This window comes from Hyla sarda, chromosome 10, assembly GCF_029499605.1.
Source record: "Hyla sarda isolate aHylSar1 chromosome 10, aHylSar1.hap1, whole genome shotgun sequence".
Lineage (NCBI taxonomy): Eukaryota > Metazoa > Chordata > Amphibia > Anura > Hylidae > Hyla > Hyla sarda.
The window spans coordinates 128,330,464-128,341,296 of record NC_079198.1 but is presented as its reverse complement, the minus strand read 5'-3'; the positions used below and the strand labels follow the sequence as shown (position 1 = coordinate 128,341,296).

At 43.0% G+C, this 10,833-nt stretch overlaps 1 protein-coding gene across 2 annotated transcripts in view; it reads right to left on the bottom strand.

Moving 5' to 3' along the window:
* Positions 1–759: 759 nt before the first annotated feature.
* The window catches only part of LOC130293487 (F-box only protein 6-like), a 34,747-nt gene continuing 24,673 nt past the window's right edge, over positions 760–10,833 (bottom strand). For both annotated transcript variants that reach the window (XM_056542225.1, XM_056542226.1), the window contains exons 4-6: positions 10,485–10,580; positions 10,270–10,405; positions 760–909 (exon numbers count right to left, since the gene is read on the bottom strand). In XM_056542225.1, the coding sequence (XP_056398200.1) occupies positions 760–909; positions 10,270–10,405; positions 10,485–10,580 (382 nt within the window). The remainder of the gene's footprint in view (positions 910–10,269; positions 10,406–10,484; positions 10,581–10,833) is intronic.

The window sequence follows — 10,833 nt, the reverse complement described above, 5'->3', positions numbered from 1 at the left end:
CCTGTACTGTAGGGGCGCTACCAGACATCAGTCAGTACATACACCTCAGTAATGCAGGTAAAGAGTAGTACAGAACATGTAATACCTCCCTGTACTGTAGGGGGCGCTACCAGACATCAGTCAGTACATGCACTTTAGGAATACAGGGGTTTTACCAGTGAATGCCCATTCTGATTGATCGGTTCTTCCAGCCATTCACTCATTTCACAGAACTGGACTGTCCGTGCATTGTATGTTGAGTCTGGTTTCAAGTTACAATGGTCCAGAAAAGACAATTGTATGTTGAGTGATCACTGTAATGGTCCCCATCCAATAATCCATAATAAGAACCCAATCACTCGTCACCAGATACCGGAGAAGTCGCGACAACCTGGGCACAAGTCCAGGGCTCCTGATACCTGGGCCCCCACATGGCAAAACTGGAGCAGGTAAATCTTCACTGCCGGGGACCACCAGGGACGGCAACATTCGCTCCTTCACTAATTAGGCAGTACAGGATAAGGCGGTATTATTTGGACTCAATGTCAGGTTTATGAGAAGGAAATTAGACTGTAAGCTCTTCTGTTGTGGGAGTCATTAGAATACACAAATTACTATATTATATGTTGGGGCAGAGTAAGCGAATTTATGCTACGGCTCCAGTGATTTTAGGCAACATCCTCCAGTGCAGACAGTCAGGGGTTAACTCAGTCAGTGTGGATGCTGCTGCGATCATAGTCATCATATAGAAGTGAATATACATCACATATAAGGCAGGATTCAGGCGCTGAGGTCTTCAGGCTCAATGGTGACCCGGCTGTTGGTCACTCGGATCCCATACCAACCGGCCCAGAACTGCGTGTCCTGTCCTCCATGCTGGAAATAAACATACCGCACTCCTGGTCCATAGTTACTAAAGGTGTGCGTCATCTACAAGCAGAGAGCAGGAGAATATTTATCAATACATCGTACAGAGGCAGTATTATAGTAGTTATATTCTTGTATATAGGAGCAGTATTATAGTAGTTATATTCTTGTATATAGGAGCAGTATTATAGTAGTTATATTCTTGTATATAGGTGCAGTATTATAGTAGTTATATTCTTGTATATAGGAGCAGTATTATAGTAGTTATATTCTTGTATATAGGAGCAGTATTATAGTAGTTATATTCTTGTATATAGGTGCAGTATTATAGTAGTTATATTCTTGTATATAGGAGCAGTATTATAGTAGTTATATTCTTGTATATAGGAGCAGTATTATAGTAGTTATATTCTTGTATATAGGAGCAGTATTATAGTAGTTATAGTCTTGTATATAGGAGCAGTATTATAGTAGTTATAGTCTTGTATATAGGAGCAGTATTATAGTAGTTATATTCTTGTATATAGGAGCAGTATTATAGTAGTTATATTCTTGTATATAGGAGCAGTATTATAGTAGTTATATTCTTGTATATAGGAGCAGTATTATAGTAGTTATATTCTTGTATATAGGAGCAGTATTATAGTAGTTATATTCTTGTATATAGGAGCAGTATTATAGTAGTTATATTCTTGTATATAGGAGCAGTATTATAGTAGTTATATTCTTGTATATAGGAGCAGTATTATAGTAGTTATATTCTTGTATATAGGAGCAGTATTATAGTAGTTATAGTCTTGTATATAGGAGCAGTATTATAGTAGTTATAGTCTTGTATATAGGAGCAGTATTATAGTAGTTATATTCTTGTATATAGGAGCAGTATTATAGTAGTTATATTCTTGTATATAGGAGCAGTATTATAGTAGTTATATTCTTGTATATAGGAGCAGTATTATAGTAGTTATATTCTTGTATATAGGAGCAGTATTATAGTAGATATATTCTTGTATATAGGAGCAGTATTATAGTAGTTATATTCTTGTATATAGGAGCAGTATTATAGTAGTTATAGTCTTGTATATAGGAGCAGTATTATAGTAGTTATATTCTTGTATATAGGAGCAGTATTATAGTAGTTATATTCTTGTATATAGGAGCAGTATTATAGTAGTTATATTCTTGTATATAGGAGCAGTATTATAGTAGTTATATTCTTGTATATAGGAGCAGTATTATAGTAGTTATATTCTTGTATATAGGAGCAGTATTATAGTAGTTATATTCTTGTATATAGGAGCAGTATTATAGTAGTTATATTCTTGTATATAGGAGCAGTATTATAGTAGTTATATTCTTGTATATAGGTGGCAGTATTATAGTAGTTATATTCTTGTATATAGGAGCAGTATTATAGTAGTTATATTCTTGTATATAGGAGGCAGTATTATAGTAGTTATATTCTTGTATATAGGAGCAGTATTATAGTAGATATATTCTTGTATATAGGAGCAGTATTATAGTAGTTATATTCTTGTATATAGGAGCAGTATTATAGTAATTATATTCTTGTATATAGGAGCAGTATTATAGTAGTTATATTCTTGTATATAGGAGCAGTATTATAGTAGTTATATTCTTGTATATAGGAGGCAGTATTATAGTAGTTATATTCTTGTATATAGGAGCAGTATTATAGTAGATATATTCTTGTATATAGGAGCAGTATTATAGTAGTTATATTCTTGTATATAGGAGCAGTATTATAGTAGTTATATTCTTGTATATAGGAGCAGTATTATAGTAGTTATATTCTTGTATATAGGAGGCAGTATTATAGTAGTTATATTCTTGTATATAGGAGCAGTATTATAGTAGTTATATTCTTGTATATAGGAGCAGTATTATAGTAGTTATATTCTTGTATATAGGAGCAGTATTATAGTAGTTATATTCTTGTATATAGGTGGCAGTATTATAGTAGTTATATTCTTGTATATAGGAGCAGTATTATAGTAGTTGTATTCTTGTATATAGGTGGCAGTATTATAGTAGTTATATTCTTATATATAGGAGCAGTATTATAGTAGTTATATTCTTGTATATAGGAGCAGTATTATAGTAGTCATATTCTTGTATATAGGAGCAGTATTATAGTAGTTATATTCTTGTATATAGGAGCAGTATTATAGTAGTTATATTCTTGTATATAGGAGCAGTATTATAGTAGTTATATTCTTGTATATAGGAGCAGTATTATAGTAGTTATATTCTTGTATATAGGAGCAGTATTATAGTAGTTATATTCTTGTATATAGCAGCAGTATTATAGTAGTTATATTATTGTATATAGGAGCAGTATTATAGTAGATATATTATTGTATATAGGAGCAGTATTATAGTAGTTATATTCTTGTATATAGGAGGCAGTATTATAGTAGTTATATTCTTGTATATAGAGGCAGTATTATAGTAGTTATATTCTTGTATATAGGAGGCAATTTTTATTGTGAAAACAAACAAAATTACAAGTAACATAAATTCTTACAATGCAAAACAAAAATAACAAGCATTGTACACACAATGACTACTCAACTAGAGTATGTACAGAGTAATATTAAACTTAGAAAGTCCGCATTTGCTGGAAAAGGAAAAACACAAAAAAAATTTATAAATCATCCGTGTTAAACCAAAGAGACATTCCTCCATAATTTCCCATTATTTTGGTTCCTCCGTATCTCTAATGACTTTACCCACTGGAGCTCGGACATGATCTGTCTTACTGCTGTGATGTGGTGGAATGGCTCGTTGTGTATGGACACTCTAGTTCTCATGTGCCAATGGTAATATTTAATGACTGTTATAATTATGTACATTGTCCCCCTGTCTACAGTCCTGTTACTGGATGGTACAGCATATACGATGTCAGGATACGTCAGGTTCTGCAGTAATGGGATGTTCAGCTTACTGGACACTTCTTCCCATATCCTCCTCCCGCCCCTGCAGTCAGATATGAAATGCTCCATCGTCTCCTCCTGCTGACAACCCAGAGGACAGTTCCTATCAGAAACGCTTAGATACTTTAGATTACCCCTGACAAAGAGCCTCCCATGGAGCGACAGCCAAGCTATGTCAAAGAATTTTGCGGGGAGTCGTTTCCCATTGAGGAACTTTAGACTTTCCTGTAAAGTGCTGGTCACACAGTCCCTCAAGGCAAGTGGAGAGCAGAATAAAGCCCTACAAACCCTTACGTATAGATCCTTCCTTGGCTTACTCTCTATATAGGACTTCTCAATGCGCCATCTCTTCAGACATCTGAGCCCGTATTCCAGGTACGGGGGGAGGTAGTCACGCGTCCATCTCCCCTCTTGAGACTGCCGCCTTGCACCCAAGACTCTGCAAAAGGCAATATCCAGTCCCTGATACTATTCGCCCACAGGGAGCTGTTGTTTGAGTCCAGGCAACCAAAATTAACTTTTAGAAACATGGAGTCAAAGAACACCCTTGGATTCAGCATATCCAACCCACCCTCTCTCCTCTGTAGGTAGGTGACCCCTCTTTTTATCAGGTTCAACCTGTTCCCCCAGAACATTTGGAAGAACAGGCTAAAGAGCCGAGCAGAGAAAGATTCTGGCAAAGGAAAAACAACAGAGACATACAAAAAGACGGGGACCAGGTAAGTCTTCAACATTTTAACCCTTTCTCTATAGGTCAGCCTCCAGTTCTTCCATCGCTGAACCTTTGCATTTCCGGCTTCCAACTTCTCTTCCCAATTTAGTTTGGCATTATCGTCCCTCCCGAATTTGACCCCTAGGATTTTAATATAGGAGGAGGCTCTCACAAATTGGGTCAGATCAAAATCTGGATCAGTATCTGATACCCAGAGAGCTTGACTCTTCTCAAGGTTGACCAGAGACCCTGAGGCCTCCGAGTAACTTTTGATGGCCGCAGACAACATCTCCACCTCACGAGGCTCAGATATCACTACAGTCACATCATCCGCATAGGCAACAACACTCAGGGGCAGGCAGTGGGGGACCGGCACCCCCTGAAAACCACACTCCTGCAGTGACCTCAGAAACGGGTCTAAGGCAAATACATACAGCAGCGGACTCAGTGGGCAACCTTGTCTCACCCCCGCCTCAACCCTGAAGGTGTCACCCTGCCAACCATTGATCAGAGGAAAGCTCTCGGCCTCACAATACAAAGTCTTCAGCCAATCGATGAATTGTCCCGGAATACCGTACTTTGACAAAGTGGCCCATAGATACTCATGATCTACTCTGTCAAAGGCTTTAGCCTGGTCAAGACTGACAACATATCTCCCACACCTCAGGGCTTTACATCTCTCAAACATCTCCCTTATGGAGATCACTGCCCCAGAGATGTTCCGCCCTTTTACTGTGCCATACTGACAGCCTGCCAACAGTGCCGGGGACAGACAAACTAACCTAGAAAACAGGATTTTTGCCAGAATCTTCCTGTCGACATTCAAGAGGGCAATCGGCCTCCAGTTCTTGATGTCACTCGGCTCTTTACCTTTAGACAGCAGAATCAGCGAGGACACTCTCATGGATGGAGGCATCAGGTGACTTTCTAGACAATTTGTATAAACATCCACGAGGATTGGAGCCAAGAGGTCTCTGAATGTCTTATAGAATTCTGCTGTTATCCCATCTGGACCTGGTGCCTTCTTCAGATGTAACTTATCAATGGCCTCTTTGACCTCTGCCACCGTCAATTCTGCTGTCAAAGGAGAAAAGTCCAAATCATTAGTATCAGGGAGCGGAGTTGTCTCCAAGAATTGGGTCATCTTGTCTCTATCCAAAACCTTCCTCTGAAACAAGTCAGCATAGTACGATCTCACCACCCCCAGGATACCCTCCCGAGATTCCTGCAAAACACCCTGGGAGTCAGTGAGACCGGTGACAGATTTATTTGCCACCCGCTCCCGGCAATTCTCAAAGGGATCAGGAGACCCTAAGGACCCATAATCCCGTTCAAGAACCAGGGAGGTATACCTGCTGTACTGATACTGCCTTATCTCAGATTTCAGCCGGTCTATCCTTTGTTGGTCCCCACCCGCCGAATATAGTGACTCCAATTCTTTCCGCAGCTTGAGATACTGGCCATACTTACTCTTCCCCTTTATAACTGACAGTCTCTTTAAGAGGGTTCTGATCTCATCCTTGACATCCTCCCACCAGGCGGCCATATCATCATAGAAGTCCACTCTCTCTAGCTGACTCTGTATAAGAGAGTGAACCTGTCTCTGCACAGAAGGATCCTCTAATAGACTGGAATTCAGTCTCCACAACCCTCTACCTGTCTCAGGACCCTGTGTGACACCCAAACAGAAATATAAGGCCAGATGGTCAGAATAAGGGACGATCTTCTCATCCTTCTCACCAATGGTCTCTGTGGGACTAACCAGAGCTAAATCTATACGACTACTTCTTCCACCACAGAAATAGGTAAATTTTGGTTTCCGACCACCCTGCACAAACACATCTGACAACCCGGCCTGTAGAATGATGTTGTTTAAGACCTTGGAGTCTCGTGTTAGAGGTCTATTAGAGGATCTGTCACTAGTTGTTCTGGAGGCATTAAAATCTCCGGCCAAGATGACAGGGACAGACGTGAAGAGATATGGCTTCACTTCATTATAAAGGTTAACCCTTTCAGTCACTGTCTGTGAACCATAGATATTAATGAGTCGGAGCCTTCTACCCCGAATAGTAACTTCTAGCATTAGGCACCTTCCCATCAATACCTCTGTCAGCCTATGTATAGTTACATCATTGGTGGTAAACAGGATAAAGACCCCGGCACTTGGTTCCACACCCAGTGACCAAAAGGATGGACCAGACCGCCATTCCCGCTCTGCCTCACGTAACAGTCCTTGAGTATTTAAACGTGTCTCCTGTAAGAAGATGATGTCAGCATCAATAGACTTTAGATACGACATGTCTGGTCCTCCTCACTCTGACACTGTTCACATTACTGGAGAACACTTTAAGGGTAAAGTCGGCCATCATAACAAAGGAAAGCAGAAGAAGCAGAGATGTCACCCCCATCATCACAGATCTGAGTCCGAGCCCTCCTGCTGACCACCTGTTTCCATGTCCGATTCGGACAGACGTTTTGCTCGTGGGGGTCTCTTTTTTGTGGGGGGATCACCCTCTTGGTCTTCATTAAATTCATCTATCACTCTCTTTAGCTCCCTCTCCATCTCTTCCTCAGCGTCTGACTCTGATAGGACACTGTACCTATTTGTGATGGTCATGACACCTGACCCGGGGTCTACTTTCTTTTTGGAAGGTTTTTGGACAGTGGTCCATCCCTCCTCAGGCTTACGGCTGGTTTTGTCTTTCTTCCGTCTCTTCTGCGGATTTATTGATGCTGGGGCAGAAGAAGACATGGCCACAACCTGCTCAGTGACCTCCCTGTTCCCCTCAGTGGCTCCTGGCTGGGACTGGTCGGGCACTGTGTCACCAATATTGTCACCCATATTGTCACCGCTAGTGTCACCAATATTGTCACCCATATCGTCACCTCTAGTGTCACCCATGTTATGCTGAGGCTCAGGTTGTGTCACTGCTGACCCTGACACCAACGTCTCCTCCTCCAAGTCCTCTGCCCCCTCCAGCAGGTCCTCATCAGGGAAGTCCTTACAGATGTTATGCCAGGCGTCAGGACAGTCCCTGTGGGAGTGACCGGTCTTACCACAGAGGTTGCAGCGGATATTCTGGCAGGTGGCGCTGACATGGCCGATCTCCCCACATAAATTACACTTCACTAGGGTGCACACACTCGCGATATGACCGGTCTTCCCACACTTGAAGCATTTTCTGGGCTGACCTGCATAGAAGCAAACCCCTTTCTCCCGACCAATGAAGAAAGAATTGGGCAGATGTTGGGTTATGTTGTTTATCTGCCGTAACTTTACCAGGACCTTCCACCCTCCCGTCCATATGCCGTCCTCATCCCTGGTCTTAGTCAGGTCTGACATTAGGTCACAGTGTCTCTTTAACCATACAACAATATCCTGGGGGGGGACAGACTCGTTCCAGAATATAATGGTGACATTCGCTGTGTCCGGTCTGGAGATGGGGACAAAGCTGAACTTATTCCAGCCATCAGCATCTCTCACCCGGGTGACATGGGCCCAGAAGCGGTCCAGGTCAGACATGAGTTTGAAGCTGACGTCATAGCCCTGCCTGTCAGGAAGGTTTATCACTGCCAGGATGTTAGATGGCAGGAAGCCCATTTGGTGGCACAGAAGTTCACGGACCACAAACCTCCTGTCAGGCAGCTCCTCCTTGGCCCCTCTATGTCTGAACCTGACCACGTTCCTCCTCTTGAAAGCCTGACCTGTATAATTCACATTGGACATGAATGGTGACCCGCGGCTCCAGGCATTACCAGAGGAGGCGCCACTACTTCTACCCTCCTGCTGTACTTGGGGGCGCTGTGGTGGCTGCTGACCAGCTGTACTATGGGGGTCTGATACTTGTGTGACTAAAGGGGGGAAGTGTTGTGCATCAGACTGTACAGCCCCCTCCCCACCATCAACCTCTATACTCTGGGGGTCACAAGCCTCTGGAGGCTGAACTAATGGTGGACCTGACCCCAGAGATGACCCCAGATCCCACACAGACTGTGAAGCGCCCCCCTCTGCAGACACATTATCAGTAATATCACATACATTCATATCATTGCAGTCACTGGCAGAATGATCTTGCACTACAGAGCCCAGCAAGCCCTGCAGAGCCATGTCCTGTGAACTCTCTGCTGCACTGCTGCCTTCAGGTAAGAGTCCACAGTCCTGCTGCTCTCTACTGCCCCCAGGGGCTTGTGGTGACTGCACAACGGTTACAGAGTTACCTTCTGGTAGGAGTCCATAGTCCTGCTTCACCGTGCTGACTGCTGGGACTTGTGGTACCTCTGGAGGAGTCTCTGCAGGTCTCTGATGTTGCTGGACGCTTGCTTCTGCTTGTCTGTACAAATTTCCTTTCTCAAAAGGGAAGCTGGCTGGTCTGAGGAGTGGTCTTGCACAGGACTGCTGGATGTCCTCTTGTCTTGTACAGGACTGCTGGGTGTCCCCTGGTGAGGCTGAAGACTTAGGTGCAGCAGTAGATGACTTTGGCGCTGGTCTTTCCTTATATCCCTCAAATCGCTGCTGATTTCTGAAGGTCTCAGCGACTGGTCCCATCTGGTCCAATACGTCCTCCATGTCCTGCACAGTGTCAGCGAGCTGCACAGCGAGGGAGCTCAGCTTCTTATCATGTACAGCCTGGTTATTGGGGTTTGCTGCCTTTAGTTTGTACACACAGTCTATCTGTTTCTGCAGCTGTAACTTTGTCTTTTTTAAAGTCTCAAGTCTCTTTACCAGAGCTGGGATCTGCTCGGCCAGACATAGTTCAGGTGCCCGCTGAGTATTGGGGGGCCGTGCTGGTGGGGTACTCACAGGACTCTGCTTCTGAGGTGGGATCTGTCTCGGTGCTGTGGTCACTGCTGCAGGGTCACAATCTCCAGACTGGGGACTGGGCCCCTGGTTCTTCTCAGTGACCGCACTTGTGGCCCCCTGAAGCCTTCCTGGTGTACTCCCTCTGGTCTCATCTGGCGTGCTTGTAACTTTTGCGCTGCTCCCGCTCCCGTATCGTGTGCGGTCAGAACGTATCAGGACAGGCTGCTGCAGATTCTCCTGCATGGTCTGCTTCTCCAGGGATGTTCTCCTCTGTCTGACTGCAGGAGAGGTGGATTGTACCTGCAGCCATTACCTTACTTGATGAAGTTTCTTTCCTCACTTCCACAGCTTTCTTCTCATCTGTGCTTCTTGCTGCACCAGAACTGACAACATTCTGAACATTTCTCACATCCATAGAAACTTTAGGATTTTCATCCATGGTTTGTGGTGTCTGGGGATTAATTCCCAGAATAGGCCGAGAAGCCTGGGCCTTGCTTGGGGAGCTTCCCCACCCAGGGTGGCCCCGCCCCGGGCTTTCTCCAGACATCAGGAGAGCTACACAGACACAACCTCTCAGCTAGGAGGCAGTATTATAGTAGTTATATTCTTGTATATAGGAGGCAGTATTATAGTAGTTATATTCTTGTATATAGGAGGCAGTATTATAGTAGTTATATTCTTGTATATAGGAGCAGTATTATAGTAGTTATATTCTTGTATATAGGAGCAGTATTATAGTAGTTATATTCTTGTATATAGGAGGCAGTATTATAGTAGTTATATTCTTGTATATAGAGGCAGTATTATAGTAGTTATATTCTTGTATATAGGAGCAGTATTATAGTAGTTATATTCTTGTATATAGGAGCAGTATTATAGTAGTTCTATTCTTGTACATAGGGGGCAGTATTTTAGTAGAATTCACGTTTTGTAGCTATGTGCGGTTATAATACCTGGCGCCACTGTGCGTCGCTCCATTGCTCGATGATCACTGGTTCCGGTTGAAACTCCTTGATAATTTTATTCTTTTCTGAAAGCAGCTTAACATGAACCTCATAAGTACATCCACAGTCGGCTCTAGCTGCATACCTGTAGAAGAGAAGGTCGGCTCAGTGATGGACATGATGGAATATAATAACGCCATATGTGTGCGAGGAATCCTGCTCACCAGTCACTGATCACTATATCTGGTTGGATGAGGTCCAGAAGTTTTTTCCCGTATCCCATTTTCTTGAGGTCAATGAGCTGAGATTTCTTGCAGGGCCTGGAAAGACGAACACTATTATATCGTAGATGCGAGTCCCATGTTGGTTTCTTGCTCTCTAATTGGATAAGACGTCCACGCTAAAATACTCTGTGCTGCTTCAACCCGTGATCCTTCCCCCCCGGCAATCTCCCCCTTATCTCTATTTTTTTGTCACATACAACCCAATCTTCACGTGAGTGGACGGATCACTGACCCCACCACAACATCAGTACATACCTATCCTGAAACACTCTGTGCTGCCAAGTTATAA